Source organism: Arvicanthis niloticus, chromosome 13 (assembly GCF_011762505.2).
Source record: "Arvicanthis niloticus isolate mArvNil1 chromosome 13, mArvNil1.pat.X, whole genome shotgun sequence".
In the NCBI taxonomy this organism is placed as follows: domain Eukaryota; kingdom Metazoa; phylum Chordata; class Mammalia; order Rodentia; family Muridae; genus Arvicanthis; species Arvicanthis niloticus.
This window is the reverse complement of record NC_047670.1, coordinates 76,652,678-76,674,231: the sequence shown is the minus strand read 5'-3', so window position 1 is coordinate 76,674,231 and position 21,554 is coordinate 76,652,678. Positions and strand designations below refer to the sequence as shown.

The 21,554-nt window shown below is 42.7% G+C and overlaps 1 protein-coding gene across 3 annotated transcripts; it reads right to left on the bottom strand.

The window, feature by feature from the left end:
- Positions 1–515: 515 nt before the first annotated feature.
- Sp1 (Sp1 transcription factor) lies at positions 516–21,404 on the bottom strand. Of its 3 annotated transcripts, none has more exons than XM_034516242.2 (6): positions 21,299–21,404; positions 19,814–19,974; positions 18,022–19,534; positions 9,321–9,489; positions 6,437–6,636; positions 516–6,175 (listed from the first exon to the last, which is right to left on the bottom strand). In XM_034516242.2, exons 1-6 carry the CDS (start codon positions 21,303–21,305, stop codon positions 5,862–5,864), a joined length of 2,364 nt encoding a protein of 787 aa, XP_034372133.1. In that variant the 5' UTR covers positions 21,306–21,404; the 3' UTR covers positions 516–5,861. The 3 variants fall into 3 exon arrangements, with proteins under 3 accessions (XP_034372133.1, XP_076768271.1, XP_034372134.1); XM_076912156.1 differs by having other exon boundaries at positions 18,022–19,390; XM_034516243.2 differs by lacking the exon at positions 21,299–21,404 and adding an exon at positions 20,474–20,754.
- Between the last annotated feature and the right edge of the window lie 150 nt (positions 21,405–21,554).

Genomic DNA, 21,554 nt, shown 5'->3' with positions numbered 1-21,554 from the left:
TCCCCCCCACACAAATGCAGAAAAAAAAAATGACTGAAGTTGGGCCAGCTACTATTCTTGTTTCTCTTCACAGTCATCTTTAAGTGCTTAGAATTACACTCAGGGCATCATGTACAGTATCATGCACAGAAATACTTTATCAATGAACTCTGAAACTCAGCACTCAGTGTCCACCCTCCTTCCTGCTTTTATTTTTAAAAGATTCTAAACTGGCCTAGAACTTCCTATGCAGACCAATCTGGCCTCTCTAATCCACACTGATTCGGCCTACTTGGTCTTCCCAGTGCTGGGATTATAGACATGAACGGCCAACCCTGAAGTCCACTACATCTCTGTGTAGTCAAAGCATACTGTTCTGTTCGTGAACCCATCTAAGATTAAAGTGTAGAGTAAGTGCACTAAATAAAATGTATGGGAGCACAATGTAGTGTAGGCAGCTGCAACACGCTGGATTCAAAGTAGGAAACTGTCATATGTACCCCATTCCCAACCCTCTCAATACACCAGAGACATGATTTATTAAAAAAAAATTTTAATTGGTTTACAAAGGAGCTACAGACTACATTGAAACTAATCTTTGTACAAAAGGCAGAGAGATTGATAGAGATATAGAGAAAAAGATACTGAGATCCCCAAAACACCCAGGGACAAATTTAGGGGGAGAGAGACGAGGAAGATACAAAAGGAGCAGGAAGACAAGAGATTAACATCATACATACGCAAGAGTAAGGGCAGAGAACAAGGTGAGTGACTGTTTAGAAGTATTTACCCTCACAGCCCTGGTGATAACTGGATTGGAACCCACAACAAACATTGTGAGATTAAAAGGTTTAAAGGCAACAGTGGTACAGAGACTGGTTATTGCCAGTATTGAGAAAGATAAACTGGTTTTAGGCACCAGATTGGAGCACTACTCCTCTGCCCTGGGATGACTTGGGAGAGGGAAGCAGGCCCTAGGGCAGCTGCCTTTGGCTTCCTCAGATCATTATCAACATATTCTGACTTTGTGCCTAGTCTTTAGCTAGGTAAGGGATATTAGGATGTTACTGGGAGAAAAGAGTCATCAGAAATATGAAGAATTGCCATTATCCACAATTTTCAAGAGCAGTTACTGGAAAAGCTGTGTAGACAGAATCAGTTCCCTAGTGGAGAAGGCACAGTGTGATTCCTGAAGGCAAGCACACAAGCAAGCAAAGGTACCTCAAGTCTTCATCTGCAGCCCCAGCCTGATCTGCCATGCTCCTCTGCCTGCACAGTGAGCTGGGAATTAGAGGAGCTGAAGGACAGATGAGTCCCTGTACTGTCTTAGCCAAGACAAGGAAGGTTGGGCTGTCTGATAAAGAAGGGGCAAATTGAAAAGAAAAAAGAAAAAGCTTGACGCTCTCAAATGAGTGCTGTGGAGAAGTCCTTCTGAGTTTGGGAAGTCAGAGAAGTGACTTAGGAAAGGAATGGAGCCAAAGACAGCCCTCTTCTCTCTTCCCAGTCTTCAATCTACACAACACATGAGCCAAGTCTGGAAAGGGAGTAGGAACTGAAAATAAAGGCTGCTTAATGTCTTTTCTGGGATGGTATTTAGGGAAGGCAGACAAAGAAAAGAAACAGCTCAACCTCAAAGCTGGTCTGCTCATTCTCCCAGATGAGATCTGTGGCCCCGGAGCAGAGCCAAGAGAGGCACATGGTCTTCTAAACCAAAGTAATAACCTGCCCATGTTTTATCAGCAGCTTTCGAAGCAGTGTTTTCCGGGTTGGAAAAGTGCCATACCCTCCCAAAGCAACCGCTGCTACCTTTATCCTTGTAAGTTACTGGCTCTTCTAAGAGAAGACAAAACTCTGCAATTTCCAACATTCTCCTTTCAACCCCAAGAGGCTATCCATCCAACTTTGTCTATGGAAAGTAAAACCATGCAAAGAGGCCCTCAGCTGAGGCAGGGACATTACTGTCACTTCCTCGGTACCTGATCTCTGAATCACTTCTCATCTGATCCCAAGGTCCAAAAAGACATTAGGGCACTTAAAATTGAATGAAAACTTTAATCATGTAGCACCAGGGCTCCTTCAAAGTATAACAGAGGCCTGATTAGCACCTCCAAAAGAACCCCTCAAAAAGTATCCAATTTTATTGCAGCCTACCGCAGCTTCCAGTATTCACATAATGTGAAGTATTAACAATACAAAATATATTCTGAAAGTCAAACACCTGCAGTTCATAGTGCTTTTTCAGATTTGTTAAAAAAATACAAGGCTTAGTTTTCTATATAGGATATACAAAAGCAAAAAATATATGTATATAGTAGAAATAAATCAGCCATAGTAATTTACAGCTTTAGTCTCTCACCCTCCCCAAATTGTAACACCTTCATCCCATACTTCAGTCTATACTTTCTGTGATTAAAGGGTCTATTTATTCTGAGACCAGGCTGAGAAAAAAACATTATATTGCGTTTTTAATAGCACCCCCAAAAGAGTGCCAATTAGGAGGTCCCTGAAGGAAAATGAAAATGGTGAGTCGGTCCTTTCTAGGAAAAAGACGACACAGTCGAATAGTTTGTAGATGAATACAAATGGGCAGCCTAGGACAAGGGAAACGAATGCTTTAAGATTACTATTTCTGCTGGGTGTGATGGCACATATCTGTAACCTCAACATTTGAAAGGCCAAGGTGGACAGATCTCTGCAGCCTGGACTACATATAAATTCAGACCAGCCAAGAGTACCTAAAAAGACCTATTTCAAAACAAAAAATAAGATTACTACATTGGTGGTAACCCACCACTTAGCAAGGTGCAGTCAATTTTTTTAAAATTAAGTAAAAAATCATGAAGGCTGGACACAGTGACATATACATGTAATCCCAACACTTAGGAGGCAAAAAAATTATTCAAAAAAAAAAGTTTTAGGCCAGTCTGAGTTACATAGTGAATTACAGGCTAGCCTGGGCTACAGAGTAAAACCCTGTCTCAATGAAACAAAACAAAAAAAAAAAAAAACCCAAACCAACAACAAAAATGCAATGAAAAGAATTTAGAATCAATATTCGTGCCAATTATATCAAGTTTTGATGGCCAAAAGTTTGGGGAAAGGTTATTTTTCAGTCATGAGACCTTGGCTAGAGGAATGTAGTTTCTTAACTGTGAAAAAGGCCGAGTGGCTCATAGACAGGGAGACAAGCGCAGAAACTGATTCCATTTTATGGTCAAATAAGACACCACAAAAGAAAATTTATAAAGCAGAAAGAAACTGATGTGAATTAATTCATGGTAATGTTAATGTAGCAGAGGCTGAGGGTAAATCATCATCAGATAACTTATCTAAAGGCTCATCCTCCTCAGCATCACTGAGCCAGCTTATATCTAATCACCTCATACTCAACAAGATTCTATTCCTTGAAATTTTCTAGCAAAATACTGCACTCTCCAATGAGTTATCCTGCCCTCTTCCTCCAGACGCCAAAGTACATGATTATAATTGTAAAATAACACAGTTTCAGTTCTGCTTTTCTTTAGGAATAAAAGGTGTGATGGTGGCTGAGGACAGATAACTTTTACTTCAACATTAATAACATGTGATTTGGGGACAGTCCCTTGAAATATTTCCTGAGTCTTGATAACAGTATTAAGTCTGCACAGAAAGGACCAAATGGGATAAACTAATGTTAATATTTCAAGCTAACAATACCATAAACTTATCAGGAACCTAGTTTAGATGGAATTTACACAAAATGTATAATAACACTATAATCTTATTTGTAGCCAAGATAGAGAAGTTAGAATAAGGAATCCACTATAGATTTGGATGTTGATTTCATTTTCAAACACAAAAATAGTTTCTTCTTTAGAAAGTGCACTAGGATACCCCCCACCCCGTAATTGTTAACCGATTTAGCATAAGCAGAGAACTGACCTTAGAAACATACCCAAGTTTTATGACCAATTTCTAGATAATGGACCTGAAAGGCGTTTCGATCTGAATTTATTTTTCAACAATTTCAAATATAAGCTCTCATCTGCATGTAGATATATACAGGCAAGAACACATTCACACGCAATCGTACACAAACATTTTAGTTTCTCTATCAGATCAGGGTAATTTTTTATTGCAGGTCTCTTTAAATATTGGCTAACAGAAAACCTATCCCCAACCTAATAGATTTCACACATACACTCAACCACTTCCATACTTCCTCACAGTGAAAAGCTCTCTGACAAGATAGCAGAAGGTCAAGAGAGACAATGCTTTAATGGCTGGCCTTGAGGACAATTCTGGTTGCATTTAAGTCTCAGTGTCAAATACACTGAGTTTCCCTGCCGATATAATTTTTGGATCAGTCTCTTATGGAATCAGGCCACAGAGAAAGCAGGATAATTTCTCCCGATTTCTCCTATAATCCACAGTGGTAAGACAAGATTTCTTTTGTTCTGGGCTTTCATTCCCATGATTGTGTGCTTCCCTCTCCCACAGGAACTACCCAAGTACATCTAAGGAAGAGTTAAGGGGGACATTTTTTTTTTTAAAAGAACCACTTTTGCCACTAGCATAAGTTTTGCACTCTACAGAATGAAAAGTCCAAACAGACTCACTGGCTGATGCTCCTTAACATGAAAACATTAACAGAAAGGAACTAGAGAAAAGTTCAAGAGAGGAAGTGTGCTTCCTTTCAGAGTGTGAACTCAGAAGCCCATACACTGAGGCTTTGAGCTATTTGGAAGACAATGATACTGAAATCTGAATAATTCCACTAACTTCTGAACCCAAGACTATGAGTTATTTCCTTTTCTGAGAACATCCTTTTCATACTGAAAGCTGCTGCCTACTATTTGACCATTTTGACAGTGTATCTCCTTCAAAGGGTCTCTTGTACAATTCCATAGAAAGACTTCTGATTTCTGATGTTTAGAACAGCTAATAAAGGGAGACAGTTTTGACTCTCCAGCACTAAGAAGGTGCCTGCGTCAGTAGTATTTTGAATACTCCCTCCATAGCTACTTCAAGCATCAGACTACACTTCAAGGCTTTTCCACTCCATTGCTCGAACTAAGGACTTTAAAATATCAACAGAAGTGCCAAATCCAGGAATCACTGTCAAAAACAACACAGGAAGTGATTATGTGAGAAAAAGGGAGACAAAAAGGATTGAGTCAGGAAAGGTGTGCAAGGAGCTGATCCCAAATAAAATAACAAAATTAAGAAAGAAGACACATTATATATGTATATATGAACTAAAAGCAGGAGTATGAATGCTTACTCTGGTGGGATGCCAGGACAACATTTATAGGAAAGCTTGATGTGTCATGATAAGGCTCAGCCATTGAGAAATAAGGCAATATTAAAAAAAAAAGAAAAGAAAAGAAAAAAAGACCAAGGTATTTTGGTCACAGAATGGTCTTTTTCCTCCTCCCAGCCAGCCCCTGTGAAAGCATCTCTATATATTTTTTAATATATATATATATAATATAGAATCTGTTTTTGTTAAAAAGTATTTCAATGATCATATATATTTATCAAGGCATGATGGCTTTAGGAAAAGGGTGGGGGGATCCATCATGGGAGAGCTAAGAGGGAAAAACAGGAAGAGGAGGCTGGGGTAAGACATGTAAGAAGAACCTGGGATGAGATAAATGCTGATCAAAGGGTGGCACCAACAGAATTCTCACTAATATTTTCCATTTTCAAGGAGTCACCAGTGACATAGATGGGTGCCACGATCCCATCTCTTCTTTTGTACCATCTCCCAATTCTTCCTACCACCAAGCACATTAATGCCTCATGGCTCTCTCTTCCACATGTCTCTTGGACCCATGCTACCTTGCATCCCAGGCTTGGTGGGTATTGGCCCATATGTCTCTGGCCCTGGGTGTCTAATCTTAGAAACCATTGCCACTGATATTAATGGACTGCAGCTCTGTCACCTGCATGACGTTGATGCCACTGTTGGCAAGACGGGCAATACCCTCTGGACAGATGGCCTCCATGGCTACCATATTGGTGGTAATAAGGGCTGAAGGAGTGGCAGTGCCACTGCCTTCTGAACCTGCCCCACTGTCCAGGGGCAATGTGCCCACGCTCAGGGCTACACCTGGGCCTCCCTTTTTGTTCTGGTGGGTCTTGATATGCTTTGACAGGTGATCACTCCTCATGAAACGCTTAGGGCACTCAGGGCAGACAAATTTCTTCTCTCCTAGATTAAAAAAAAAAAAAAAAAAAAAAAAAGGTAAATTAGCCAAAAAGCAGTCAGAACAAAGTTGGGGTTGATATGTGTCCTTCAAAATCCTTCTTAAAATTGAACTCCTTATTAAAACCTTCCAGACTAATTCAAGTACTCTTGGAGACACAGTTAGAGTCACATATACGCTGTTCAGGGATTTCAGTTGGCTTCATAGGTGTAGGCATCATTTCTTTTCTTGTCTATTATTTTCCCTTTACCTCGAGTCTTACTCACCTGTATGTGTACGTTTATGTCTCTGAAGCTCATCCGAACGTGTAAAGCGCTTCCCACAATATGCCCAATTACACATGAATGGCCTCTCCCCTGTATGCCAGCGCAAGTGTGCCCGGAGATGTGAGGTCTTGCCATATACTTTGCCGCATCCCTGGATATGACAAATGTGCTGTTTCTTTTTGCCAGGATCTCCAGAGCCTCTAAGAATGAGAACATAGTGATTTATTACTCTGGAGATAGAAACTTAGGAACCAAGAAGTGTGAGAAGCAATTACTTAGCCCATTCTTTTGTTTGTTTGTTTTTGAGAAAGGGTCTCTCTCTGTAGCTCTGGCTGTCCTACAACTCGGTAAGTAGACCAGGCTGGCCTTGAACTCAAGAGATCCACCTGCCTCGGCTTGCATAAAGCTAGGTAGGATTAAAGGTGTGTGTGCCATCATACCTGTTACTAGAACTTATTATTATTATTATTATTTTCTTTTTCTGAGACAGGGTTTCTCTGTGTAGTCCTGGCTGTCCTGGAACTCACTCTGTAGACCAGGCTGGCCTCGAACTCAGAAATCCGCCTGCCTCTGCCTCCCAAGTGCTAGGATTAAAGGCGTGCGCCACCACTGCCCGGCATTATTATTTTTGCCACTCCAAAGAAAGAGACAATTGGATCTTTGTGAGTTCAAGAGAAGCCTGGTCTACAGAGCCAAGCTTCAGGACAGCCAGGCCTGTCACACAGAGAAGCTCTGTCTCTTTGTGTGTATATGTATGGGTGGGTGGGGAATCAAAATGTTAGATTTTAGATTCATTTATTTTATGAATATTTTGCCTGCATACATGTATGTGCACCACAGCACGCCTGGTGCCTACTGAGTTCAGAGAAGGATAGGTCAAGTTCTGAGCCATCATATGGGTACTCGGAATCTAAACCAGTCCTCTGGAAGAGCAGTCAATGCTTTTAGCTGCTGAGCTATTGTTCCAGCCCCTGTTGTTTTTCTTTTGTTGTTGTTGTTTTGTTTGTATTTGGAGGCAGGGTTTCTCGGTGTAGCCCTGGCTGGCTTCTAACTCAGAGATTCACTGGCTTCTGCCTTCCAAGAGCTGGAATTAAAGGCATGTGCCACCACACCTAGCTTGTGTTTTTTGAACTTTTATTTTTATTGGGAGCTAGAGAGATGGCTCAATAGTTACAAGTACTTTTGCTCTTCTAGAGGACTGGAAGAGCAACCACAATCAAGTGACCCACACCACCAGATTCAGAAGCGGTAATGTCCTCTCTGGCCTATTAACTGCATACAAATACACAAAAACATTTTTTTTTTAGTTCTTTTTTTTTTTCTTTCTTTCTTTCTTTTTTTTTTTTTTTTTTGAGACACGGTTTCTTTGTGTAGCCTTGGCTATCCTAGAACTTGCTCTGTAGACCAGGCTAGCCTCAAAGTCACAGAGGTCCAACTGCCTCTGCCTCAGGAGAACTGGGATTAAAGGATATCACCACCCAGACAAATAAATCCTTTACAAAAAAGATTTGTCCATGTCTGGTTGTGTGCATGTGAATACAGGTGCCTGAAAAGGCACCAGATTCCTGTAGCTGAAGTCACAGGTAGTTATGAGCTACTGACATGGGTGCTAGGAACTGAACTCAGGTATTGTGGAAGAACAACTGCAGAGACGTCTTTCCAGCCCCTAGATCCTTGTTCTGTTTGTGACAATGTATTATGTAACTGAAGCTGCCTTTGAAATTATAATCAAGACAAGCTCTCTTATAAGTTGCATCTCCTCAAACCCCCCACATAGTTCTCGTGTGTGTGTGTGTGTGTGTGTGTGTGTGTGTGTGTGTGTGTGTGTGTGTGTGTAAGGAGTGAGAACTTTGAGGCAGGGCTGCTGAGCTTGGCAGACTATGTGTCTTTAATCCCAGCACTTGGGAGGCTAAAGCAAGAGAGGTCAAATTGTGCGATCTTGTCTCAAAAAAATAAAAGCCAACCAAAACAGAAAAAAAACCAACATGGGCTGGAGAGATGGCTCAATGGTTAAGAGCACTGACTGTTCTTCTACAGGTCCTGAGTTCAATTCCCAGCAACCACATGGTGGCTCACAACCATCTGTAATGGGATCCGATGCCCTCTTTTGATGTGTGTCTGAAGACAGCAACAGTGTACTCATATAAATAATAATAAAAAATTTAAAAAATATATATTGCAAATACCTGTTAAAGTCCATCCTAACTCTTCTCACCCTGACCACCACCATAAACTTTTCCAGCTTATAATCTTCCCTCCCTAAGTTTATCGTTCCTACAAAACCTTGCCATTTAGACAGGTGCTCTCTTGTCTCTCATTTTTTATATGTCTCTCTCACTTTCTACCCTGTTCTCTCTCCTGTTATGGCCAGGTCCAATTTACTGGTTATTATTTAGTCTACTACTTTCTCTCCTTGCTCTGGACTCTTCAGTACCTCTGGCTGTACTCTACCTCCTATCTTCCCCTCAACCACACCTTGGAGTGGTCAGGGTCATGTCCTCAACTTTATATATCTGGTGCCAAAACCCTCATTTTATATACTCCCTATCTGGGGTTAAATAGACACATGTATATGTTACACCTCCCTGGGAAAAGTCTATCACAAAACATGGGATTACAGACATATGTGACCACAACTGTCACTCTCTTCAGACACACCAGAAGACATGGTATCCCAACATTGTGAGCCACCATGTGGTTGCAGGGAATTGAACTCAGGACCTCTGGAAGAGCAGTCAGTGCTCTTAACCACTGAACATCTCTCCAGCCCTCTCCCATGTCTTAAATAGTAAAACTATACACTTTTCCACATATTTCTATGTTCATTGTTTATTTCTATTAAAAAAAAAAAAAGAAAATTCTATATTCAAGAAAATAAACTCACCTTCCCTCACTGTCTTTACAATAGGGGCATGTACATGCTTCCCGTCGAGTCCTGCGACCAGCTTGGGGTTGGGGATCAGGGCTGTTCTCTCCTTCTTCTCCAGCTGCTGTCTCATCATGTATCCCATCACCACCAGATCCATGAAGGCCAAGCTGAGCTCCATGATCACCTGATGTAGAAAGAAAAGGAGAAAGGTGACAATGGGCAGGACAAAGCAGCTACAGAATCTCACTGCAGAGCCAGGTGATGGTGGCACAGGCTATTAATCTCAGCATTTGCAAGGCAGAGGCAGGTGGACCTCATGGGAATTTGAGGCCAGGCTGGTCTATAAGAAGGAGCTCTAGGAGAGCCAGGGTTACACAAAGAAACCCTGTCTTAAATATCCAGAAAAATTTTTTAAAATTAAATTACATTAAATTAAAAGAAAATCTCACTGATACATCACACCCATAGCACCATCCTTTCTCTTTTCAAACTTTTAATTACAGTTCTTCCGTGAGTACTGTGTGTAAGATGCATGTCTAAGCCAAAGGGCAACTTCTGACAATCAGCTCTCTTTCTACCACATGAGTTCCAGGAACCAATCTCAGGATGTCAGCCTTGACAGCAAGTACCTTTACCTGCTGAGCCATCGCAATAGCCCATAACACACTATTTCTTCAATTTCAATCTCAATCTCAATCTCTCTCTCTCTCAAGGTTTATTTATTTTATGGTATGATAGCCCATAACACACTATTTCTTCAAGATATCTCTCTCTCTCTCTCTCTCTCTCTCTCTCTCTCTCTCTCTCTCTCTCTCTCTGTCTCTCCCAATTTATGTATGTTATGGTATTTGAGTACATTGTCTTCAGACACACCAGAAGAGGGCACTAGATCCCATTACAGATGGTTGTGAGTCACCATGTGGTTGCTGGGCTTTGAACTCAGGACCTTTATAAGAGCAGACAGTGCTCTTAACCACTGAGCCATCTCTCCAGCCCCCTATCTCTCTTATTTTATCTGATATAAGGCCTTGCTATATTTGCCCAGGATGAACTTGAACTCCTAGGTTCAAGCAATCTTCTGGCTTATCAAATAAATATCTGAGGGACTGCCAAGGGACTACAGGTTTAAGTTTACATAGTAGTTCCAGAATAACCTGGACTAAACAGTAATACCCATGACAAATACGAAGACAGTATGACATCAATATCATACTGGAATCTGTTCTCCACCCCTTTTAATAATAGTTTTTACAACTTTCAGGCCATACTCCATTCTGAGGGAAGTCAGGGCAGAGCAAGGCAAGAACCAAGAAGCAGGATTGGCCTAATCTTCAAAGCTTGGTCATCCTGCTTACACCATACTCATCAGCTGAGACCTGTTGGAGACCCAGGTCCCACTGTGCTTGGGTTCTCCCATATCAAGTATTATACAAGAAAAAAACCTACAGAGTTGTCTACAGAGGTAATCTGATGAAGGTACTTTTAGATTTGTTTATGAAGGTACTTATGCAAGAAAGAGTGCCTTTCTTGCATGTATGTTTGAGCATCACATACTCATGCATACATACATACATACATACAGAGTGCCTGAGAGGTCAGAGGACAGAATGGACAACTTAGTGAGAACCTCTTCTTCAAACCCCAACCCCTCAAATGTGAAGATGGATGAGAATATATGGTAGAATAAGCACAGACTTTTTTTTTTTTTTTTTTTGGTTTTTCGAGACAGGGTTTCTCTGTGTAGTCCTGGAACTCACTCTGTAGACCAGGCTGGCCTCGAACTCAGAAATCCACCTGCCTCTGCCTCCCAATTGCTGGGATTAAAGGTGTGCGTCACCACCGCCCAGCATGCACAGACTTTTGAGACACAAAAAAGAAAACATTTGGGCATCCTAAGGAGAAAAAAGCTAGGCATGGGGCCTGAAAAGATGGCTCAGTGGATAAGTGTAATGACTGCTCACAATTGTCTGTAACTTCAGTTCCAGGGGATTTGACCCTATCTTCTGATCTCTGCAGGCACCAGGCATGCACTTGATGCACAGATTTAAATGTATTTTACATCTACTTAAGATTGGCTCTTTGGCTGGATGCATGCTTAATCTCAATACCAGGGAGAAAGAAGCTGATGGATCTCTGTATGGTTTTGTGGTTTATTTATTTATTTTTAGATTTTTTTAAGGTTTATTTTTATTTTATGTGAGTACACTGTAGCTGTCTGCAGACAAACCAGAAGAGGGCATCAGATCCCATTACAGATGGTTGTGAGCCACCATGTGGTTGCTGGGAATTGAACTCAGGAACTCTGGAAGAGAAGCTGGTGTTCTTAACTGCTGAACCATCTCTCCAGCCCCAGGACTTAGCTCTTATAGTAGGTCTCTTAACAACCTTAGTCTGTAACTTCAGCTCCTGGGTATCCAACACCTTCTGGCTTCTACAAACACCTGCACTCACACACACATGTAAACAGAAAGAGGTAGGCATACAAGTACACATAATTTTCTTTCTTCCTTTCTTGTGTGTATCTCTGTGTCTGTCTGTCTCTGTCTCTGTCTCTCTCTCTTTCCACACACACACACACACACACACACACACACACACACACACAGAGAGACAAGATCTCAATATGGAGGCCTGGAACTTAGTGATTCACCAGCTTCTGCTTCCCTCATACTAGTATTAAAAGCATGCACCAAATGACCAGTGGGGCGGGAAGGGGGGAAGCTCACCATGAGAAGGAGAGAAGACTTAGAAGTGGTTCTCAATCTGGGGTCCCTTCTACAGGAGCTGCCTAAGACCATCAGATAAACAGATACTTACATTCATAACAGTAGCAAAATTACAGTTATGAAGTAATGAAAATAATAAATCCACAACATGAGGAACTGCAGCATTAGGAGAGTTTGGAACTGGCTTAGAATACTGGCTACTCAGAGGACCTGGTTTTGAATCCCAGCACATACACGGAAGGTCACAACCATTTTAACTCTAGTTTCAGGGTATCTGATATCCTACCCTCTTCTGGGCTCCTCTGGTACACAGCACCCATGTATATAAACATGGGTATACAAATACACATTCAGGCAAAACAGCCATACACATAAAATAAATTTTAAGTTTACAACTAATAAAATCCATGCTTGGAATAGTGGAACATGGCTGTCATCTCAGCACTACCAGGCAGGTGCAGGAGGATAGTGAAACCAGACTGAGCTATAAAGTGAGATCCTGTCAAGCACATGTACAGAAAAAATACTTGAATTAGTAAGCATGATGAGAAACCTTAACTTTTTTTCCCCTTTCCCTTTTATATCTTCTGTATTTTCTCTGAAGTTAAAAACACTTAGACTGTAACTTTCTCTTTGGTATACTACTTTTTTTTTTTTTTTAATTGAAAATCTGCCTCAAAGAAATAGGTAGTAGTTTTCTTTAGAGCTCAGCAATCAGCAAAATGGTGCTAATGACTTTCACCAGTAGATGTCACTATGACTAAATAAGACAGTGGTTTTTTTAACTTATCAGACTTTTAAGAGAAAAAGAAGTGACTATGAATTTTAGAAACATAGAGAAGATATTTTGGAAGTCTTTCCATCAAATCTAAATATTAATTTCAGTTTTGTTAATGTTCCCTAACTAAGGCTTGAGTTTTGTCATTTATCATGAATATAAAGACAAAAGGCACATGTTTTATCCCAGTACGCAGGAGGCAGAAGCAAGTGGATCTGAGTTTGAGGCCAAGTCTGGCCTACAGAGTGAGTTTCCAGGAAATCCAAGGCTCCAGAGAAAAACCTGTCTTGAAAAACAACAACAAGCAAACAAAAAAGAAAATGTAGGTCATAATGCTGATTGCCTATAATTCCAATGCTCAAAAAGTGCAGCTGGCAGGAATATGGTCAGTCCACAATGAATTTAATGAGTCACACAGATAGTGTCATAAACAACCCCAACTTCCCAACTGCAAGGATTATAAGCCGAGCCACCATTCCTGGTCACTGTGTACTTTTAGTGTCAATTCATTCTCTTCTCACAGCAGAAGCACAATAAACAGAAGTAGAAATAGTACTCAAAGCCAGGTGTGGTGGTGTATACTCCTTCAATCCAAACACTGGGAAGACAGGCAGGCAGATCTCTGTGAGTTCAAGACCAGCCTTATCTATACAGTTCTAGGACAGCCAGGACTACAGAGACACCCTGCCCCAAAACAAACAAACAAAGTGAATTATTTCCAGCACCCATGAGACTGAGGCAGAAGGATAACCACTGAAGCCAGTATGAGCTACATAATAAAATCCTTTCTCAAAAATAAGTACACAAACAGAAATACTAAAGTGAACTCTTCTATATTCTAGGTTGTATTGCCAACCTCTACCGTTTTAGCAGCTACAACATGGAGGCTTAAAGAACCAAACTTTAGGGGCTAAAGAGAGATGGCTTGATTCTTTAAAAAACTGCCTGCTCTTCCAGAGGGATCAGGCAGGATTCCAAGTACCTACATGATTTCTCACAACCATCTTTAACTCCAGTTTGGCTTCTGTGGATACTACACACGCACATGGTGCTGAGACAAACAAAATAAAAGCATTAATTTTTTTTTTTTTTTTTTTTTTTGGTTTTTTTTTAAATGTACACTGGTGTTTTGCCTGCATGTATGTCTGTGAGGGTGTCGGATAACCTAAAACTGGAGTAATGGAGCTGCAATGTGGGTGCTGAGAACTGAACCTCTGGAAAAGCAGCCAATACTCTTTAAAGTATACAGACATACGTGCAGGGAAAACACCCATACGAATTAAAAAAAAGAGAGGAAGAGAGAAAAAGAGTCAAGAAAACAGATCACACTGGATACATGGTTTTAATCCATAGGGTAGGGAGGCAGAGGTACACAAATCTCTTTGAGTTACTCTATGAGAGAGTTCAGAACAGCCAGGGCTATATAGAGACCATGTCTTAAAAAAGCAAAAACAACAAAGAGGACTCCTTAAATAAAACACAGGCATCTCTATTGGATTTTCATGTTCAATAGTATGTAGGACGAGGGCGGCTAAGGGAAGAACAGGTACAAACTTAAAATAAGTTCCTAATCATTCTCCCTTCTTTTCCCACTACCCCACCCAGTCCAGGCTGACCTCAAACTCAAGAGATTTACCAGGTTCCCAAGCACATTGATTAAAGATGTGCATCACCCTGGCCAGCTATAAGTTCCCTCATCTTTTAAAAAGCAAATTTTGGGGGGCTGGAGAGATGGTTCCATGGTTAAAGGCTCCTGCTGTTTTAAAAAAACAGAATCTACATGGATGCTCACCACCTCCTCAAGCACCAAGTACATATGTGGTACACAGACTTGCATGCAAAATATTCATACACATAAAATACTAAGAATAGCCGGGCGGTGGTGGTGCACGCCTTTAATCCCAGCACTTGGGAGGCAGAGGCAGGTGGATTTCTGAGTTCAAGGCCAGCCTGGTCTACAGAGTGAGTTCCAGGACAGCCAGGACTACACAGAGAAACCCTGTCTCGAAAAACCAAAAAAAAAAAAAAAAAAAAAAAAAAAAAAAACTAAACTAAGAATAAATCTTTAAAAAGGGCAAATCTTTGTTGTGACCTAGGTATTTCCTGTTTAAAAAAAAACTTCAAAGCAGTCCAGCTACCATTTCTTTTGCATATAGGTAAAATGGTAGACATACAAAAATTAGATATGTGAATCCAAACTTGTATAACAAGTAATGCTGTCCAGTTTCCATAAACAACTCACAGCCTAAATAAATAAATAAATAAATAAATAGCCGGGCGGTGGTGGTGCACGCCTTTAATCCCAGCACTTGGGAGGCAGAGGCAGGTGGATTTCTGAGTTTGAGGCCAGCCTGGTCTACAGAGTGAGTTCCAGGATAGCCAGGACTACACAGAGAAACCCTGTCTCGAAAAAAAACAAAGCAAAACAAAACAACAACAACAACAAAAAAAAACAAACAAAAAAAAGTCCTCTACAGTAAGTTTTCATTGGGTATTGTGAACACACCCATGATCATAGCAACTTTTGAAGTTGAAGCAATAAGATCAGGAGTTGAAAATCAGCTAGAGGCCAACCTGGGTTACATAACACCCTGGAAATAGAAGGGGAGAAAAGAGAATTAAAAAAAAAAAAAAATAGAGGTATTTTCAGGTCTTCAAAAGGGGAAAATTCTATTCAGGGATTTTTGTTTGTCTGTTTTGAGTTTTGCTGTTATTGAAAAACAGGGCTAGTCTCAAACTTACTGTCAACACAGCCGAAAATGATTCTGAACTCCAAATCCTCCAGTCTCCCAAGTGCTTTGAATGGTGCTACTACCATATCATCATTTAGACAAAGCAATTGGATTAAACAGATAGGAACAATTGAAATGAAGACTGTCTTCTCATATCTCACTGAGTTTCAAAGCAATAAAAATGCTGATATTTAAAGAACTTCTCTTTCAACAGAAGTCATCATTTAAAAAGCACCATCACTTCAATAAACAAGTGTGTTAGATAAATATTCAGTAACATGTTTCATTTGATAAACTACATTACCTTAAAACTGAAATGTTTCTCATATGAGTTTCTGCACAAAATGCTAATTCTAAATGTCATATCTGTAAACACTCATTGGCTGAGGCAGGAGGATTACCATAAGTTTGAAGCCAGCCTTGACTCCATAGTCTCAAGCCAGTCTAAACAACAAAAGACTAAATCTCAGGGGAAAAAAAATTTTATAACCTAAATGTGATTTCTAATGTTCATATGCACTAGTCAAAAACACAACTTTTAAATGAACTAGGTCTAAGCAATCTGACCCCAACTTGAGTGAGACTGCTAGCAAACCAATGCTGGTATTACATCTAACTTAATTGTGAGACAAAACATGTTCCTGACCCCAATGAAACTTGGCAGATGTAGAATTTTTATTTTTAGTGCCTGAAATTTTCAAAAGTGAATTGTAGACATCAAGATTATCTGTTCTATTCTCATGCCAAAGCCCAGCTCTGCACTATTAGAACTCCCAAGACGCCAACCACATTCCGTGTTTCAAAGCTGGCCCCCTGCACACCCAAGGCAAGTTTCAGGATTTGAGTGAGGGGGAAGACATGTGAAGTTTAAGACTACAAAATGAGAGAGTAAGTTTCTCATAAAAAGGAAAAGGTATTGATTAAAAAAAGAGAAAGGCTATGGGTTAGTTAAAAACAAAAACAACTCTAGGAACTTACATCATTTCGCATTTGGAAACTAACCTCAGTTAACAGGGTGGTCCCTTCCCTCACTACCACCCACCAGGGCAAAGTCTAAAAAATATGGTAGACAGAAGTAAGGGTTTTATCTCGGTTCTAGATTTATGCCTTTGTATATTCAACACAAAAGTAAAGAGTAAAAAAAAAAAAAAGCAATAGAAAACCCTAAGCATTTTTTTAAAATGACTTTAAAAATAATGTGAAGAGACTTGAGTGGCCGGGCGGTGGTGGCGCACGCCTTTAATCCCAGCCAGCACTTGGGAGGCAGAGGCAGGCAGATTTCTGACACCAGCCTGGTCTACAGAGTGAGTTCCAGGACAGCCAGGGCTACACAGAGAAACCTGTCTCGAAAAAACAAAATAATAATGATAATGATAATAATAATAATAAAATAATAATTTTTTGTATGGTGCTGAACATGAATCCAAAGTCTAGATTCATGCCAGACAAGCACTCTACCGCTGAGCATCAATCCTAGTCTGGGTTTCACATTCTAGTTATCTTAAATTTTATTTTTATTTTATGTGCATAACCTAAATATACAACCATGCGCCACATTCATACAATGACCAAGTAAGCCAGAAGAGGGAGAAGTTGGATCTCCTTGGACTAGAGTCACAGTTATCAGCTACCACATGGGTGCTGGGAATTCAATGTCCTTTAGAAGAGCAGTCATTAACTGCTAAGCCATCCAGTCTCTGTTTTACAATCTTTGTTTTGAGACAGAGTCTCTACTTAGTCCAGACTATCCTGGAACTATGTAGATCAAGCTGGCCTTGAGGTCACAAAGACCCACCTGCATCTGCCTCCTGAGTGCTATGATTAAAGGCATGCATCATCTTATCAGGACCCATTTTTACATTCTTTTGTTTTTTGTTTTTTTGAGACAGGGTTTCTTTGTGTAGCCCTGGCTGTCCTGGAACTCACTCTGTAGACCAGGCTGGCCTCGAACTCAGAAATCCACCTGCCTCTGCCTCCCATTAAAGGCATGCGCCACCACCGCCTGGCCCATTTTTACATTCTTAAAAGGATGTTTCTGAAAACAAATTGCAAACCAAGGAAGAGGTTAGAGATATAACAACTAGTGTACATAAGATTCAGAAGGCCTTATGTTCAATCCCTATCACTGCTGGGTGAGGGGAAAAACCAAAAAGAATATGAAATATGGCTGAAAATCCATGTGGATCTCAAGGCCTAAAATGCTTACTACCGGACCCTATGCAGAAAGCACACCAAGCTTTAGTTTGTGGTACCTAGGAAGTAGAGACCACAGGACATTACCCAGAAGTGTTCCTTTCTCATCAGGTCAACTAAGAAGACATTTCTATTGATTCAGCTCCAAATGTCTTAACTAAAACATTTTAAACTTGCTTGGGTGTTTAGCCTTGAGGAAACATCCCAGAAAGTTTTATTTCCCCCTTTAGATTCAACAGTATCAGAGAAGTATAGTTTGTGAGAAATGCAAAGAACTGATGTCTTACCTGGGGTGTTTGCTATAGCCAAAGGCAGGCCTGGAAGCTGGTGCACCTGGATCCCTGAAGTACCCAATGCACTGAGGTTAATGGTCTGGAGGCCAGGCATGGAGGAGAGTTGAGCAGCATTCACAGTGACTGTGCCAGCAGGAATGGAGGCAGCTGAGGCAATGGGTGTAAGGGTGGTATTGCTGCTGCTAGTCTGCCCCAAGGAAACACCCTGCATAGGGGCCAAGGTGATTGTCTGGGCTTGTGGATTCTGAACTTGAAGATTCTGCAGCTGAAGGGTCTGCCAACTGACCTGTCCATTGGGCCCCACAGTTGGTGTCCGAATGATGATGGGACCAGAGTTTTGAACAGCCTGAAGCTGGAGGTTCTGGAGAGTTTCCTGGGAAATAGCTTGAGTTGTGAAGGTCTGTCCAGACAATGGTGCTGCTTGGAGGGCCTGAAGAGCTTGTCCCCCTTGAACTAGCTGAGGCTGAATAAGAATTTGTTGTTGCTGGGTCTGCTGGCTTTGCTCTCCCTCTTTTTGCTGACTTCCTTGCAGTGAGCCTCCTGATGTCTGGTTCTGCTGGATGTTCAGAGAATCAGATCCTTGTAGCCCACCAACTCTCTGGGGCGTCTGGCCTTGAGAACTAGTCCCTGATGATCCACTGCTGGTAAAGTTCATAATTCCCATGTTGCTGGTGGTGGTAGTTGTTGAATAGCTATTGGCATTGGTGAAAAAGGAGCTGGAACTAGCTTGTGATGACACCAAGCTGGCAGAACTGATGGCAGTCCCTGAGGTGACAGGCTGTGAGCCACTCTCCTGGGATCCAGAGCTGCTGATCGTGCCTGCCTGAGAGCTGGGAGTCAGGGTAGCTGCAGAAACGCTGTTGACAGGTAGCAAGGTGATGTTCCCATTCAGGGCCACTGGTACATTGGTCACATACTGAGTCTGTCCTGAGAGCACATTATTAGCAAGGCCTTGGAGGGGGACAGCCTGCTGGAGTAGATTTGGCATAGCAGCAATAATGTTGCCCCCACTTCCTCGATTTGCGATGATCTGTTGGTTTGCACCTGGTATGATCTGTATCTGACCAGAACCATCCTGCTGCACTTGGGCCCCAGTGGCAGCAAACTGCAGCTGCTGCCCGTCAACAGTCTGGAACTGTGGGATTACTTGATACTGAATATTAGGCATTACTCCAGGTAGACCTGTCAGAACTTGCTGGTTCTGTAAGTTGGGGGTAGCAGCCACAACATACTGCCCACCAGAGACTGTGCGGTTCTTGGAAGACTCACTGCCATTGCTGCCATTGGTACTGTTGCCACTCTGTTCCTTTGAGGTAGGGGTAGCCCCAGAGGAGGAAGAGATGATCTGCCAGCCATTGGCACCCTGTGAAAGTTGTGTGGCTGTGAGGTCAAGTTCACCTGTGCCCACTGACTGACTCGGACCCTGGGAGTTGTTGCTGTTCTCATTGGGTGACTCAATTCTGCTGCAGGTTGCTGCCAGCAGAGCCAAAGGAGATGGCTGGGATTCCTGGCCAGAAGAGAGGAAAGGAGTTAGTGGCACCCAATAGCTGGCCTAGGGGCAGTATTCAACAGATAAACAGCAACAATGCAGGCATATAAAGAGCAAAATCCAGAAACAAAATGCTCACTTTCTGTCTACTGTTCCACCTTTCATATTTGGGGACCCTCTAGATCACCTATCTTTCTGGGCGTACTTCCAATGAGATTTTTCCCAGAAATTTTGGTTAAGGAAGTTTCTAAGAATATTTATACCCTTTCAACACCTTCCCCATCATTAGTTACTCACCTGCCCTCCTCCGCCACCACTGCTGCTGCTACTGCCTGTGCTGCTGCTTCGAGTCTGAGAAAAGGCGGCACCACCACCGTTACCACTACCCCCATTATTGCCACCAACACCTTTTTCAATCTTCACCACAGCTGTCACTTCATCCATGGAGTGATCTTGGTCTAAAAATAATTACAAAACAAATAACTTAAGTGGAGGGGAATAAAAACAACCAACGTAAGATTTAAAATTAAGGCTTTGACCATCAGCAATGACAGAATAGTTTTAAAAAGTTATTAGCCAGATAGGGCTAGATATGGTGGTAATCCTAAAATCCCAGAATTTGGAAGTGGAGGCAAGAGTTCAAAGAAATTCTCCGCTACATAGTAAACTGGGATGCCAAAGCCATAGGCATGCAGAGAAGGCACATGGCTTAATGGTGTCCAAGACAGGTCACTATTTTCCCATGCACAAATTAACCCCAGAAATGACTCAAAAATTGCTTTGGAAGCAAGGCATGGTGACTCACACCTATAATCCCAAGACTTGGAAGGATGAACCAGGTGTTTTACCAGTTCTAGGCCTGCCAGGACTACAGAGTAAGAACTGATCTCAACACAAATAGCACTTTTAAGAAAGGGAATTTGAGAGCAGTGTCTCAGAAATAAGAAAAAGTTGCACCTAGGGTTGGCACACTCTCATCCCATCACTCAGGCGGAAGAGGCACCTAGATAGCTAAAAGTCTGAGGTCTGCATCGTAACTACTAGTACACAGACCCTATCTCAAAAAGAAAAAAAAAAGCATCCTGGAAGGAAAAGGGGACCCAACATGTGGGTGGATGGAAAGTGTGCTAAAATTAGAACTAGAAGAGATGGAGAAAGATCAAGTGTAAACAATAACAGGAAGAGACCGAGAAAGAGTAAATCATAAGGGGAGGTGAGGAAACATCTGAGAGGACAGGTAAGGGGATGAAAAGGTCTAGGGCTTAGAACTCAGGTTTGGGGCTGAGGGGGCGGGCACAGAGGAAGGGGCGGTTTCGGGGTGAGAGGCGTGGCAAGGGCGGGTCGGATGGGGGAAGGGAAATTTACGGGGGTGCGGGGGAGGGCCTGGGGCAGGCTGCGACCGGAGGGCGGACCGGGGAGGCGGTTGGCCCAGGCGGGGCCTGCACTGGTCGGGCCGCCCCCGCGGCGCCAGCCCCCGACGGGAGGAGCCTCAGGCGGCCGGCCGGGTAGTGGGGGGTAAGGCCCGTCCCCCGTGGCCGGGGCGGGCAGGGGGCGGGCGAGGCCACGCTGCCCCCTCCCCCGGGGCGGGTAGCCCATCCCCCTCCTCCTCCGAGGCCCCGCCACTGCCCCTTCTCCCTCCCTTCCCTCCGCCCCGGGCGGGACCAAGGCCGCCGCCGCCGCCTCCCGCCCGCCCCCCCTCACAGCGGGGACCGCCCGGTCGGTCCTCGCGCGCGCCCCCTCACTCCGCTCCCACCCCTAGGCTTGGAGTGGACTCATCCTTACCGCTCATGGTGGCAGCTGAGGGGCGAGCTCAAGGGGGTCCTGTCCGGGGGGGTTGGGGGGGGGCCGGGAAAAACGCGGACGCTGACGAGGCAAGCGAACCCGGACCGGACAGGGAGGGGGGGGTAAGGAGGAGGGAGCAGCGCGCCACAAGCCCGGCCTAATCCCCGCCCCTTATCTGCTGCCCCGCCCAATGAGGGAGGGTGAAAGGAGGGACTTGCAGAGGAAAGGCAGGCAGCCTACCCAATGGCGAGACTCG

Excerpts from the sequence above, each read along its gene's own strand:
- Sp1 (XM_034516242.2), bottom strand. Across the intron at positions 19,535-19,813 it reads GTGGTGGCGGAGGAGGGCAG|GAATCCCAGCCATCTCCTTT; the intron begins GTGAGTAACTAA and ends TCTTCTGGCCAG. Across the intron at positions 6,176-6,436 it reads ACATAAACGTACACATACAG|GAGAGAAGAAATTTGTCTGC; the intron begins GTGAGTAAGACT and ends TTTTTAATCTAG.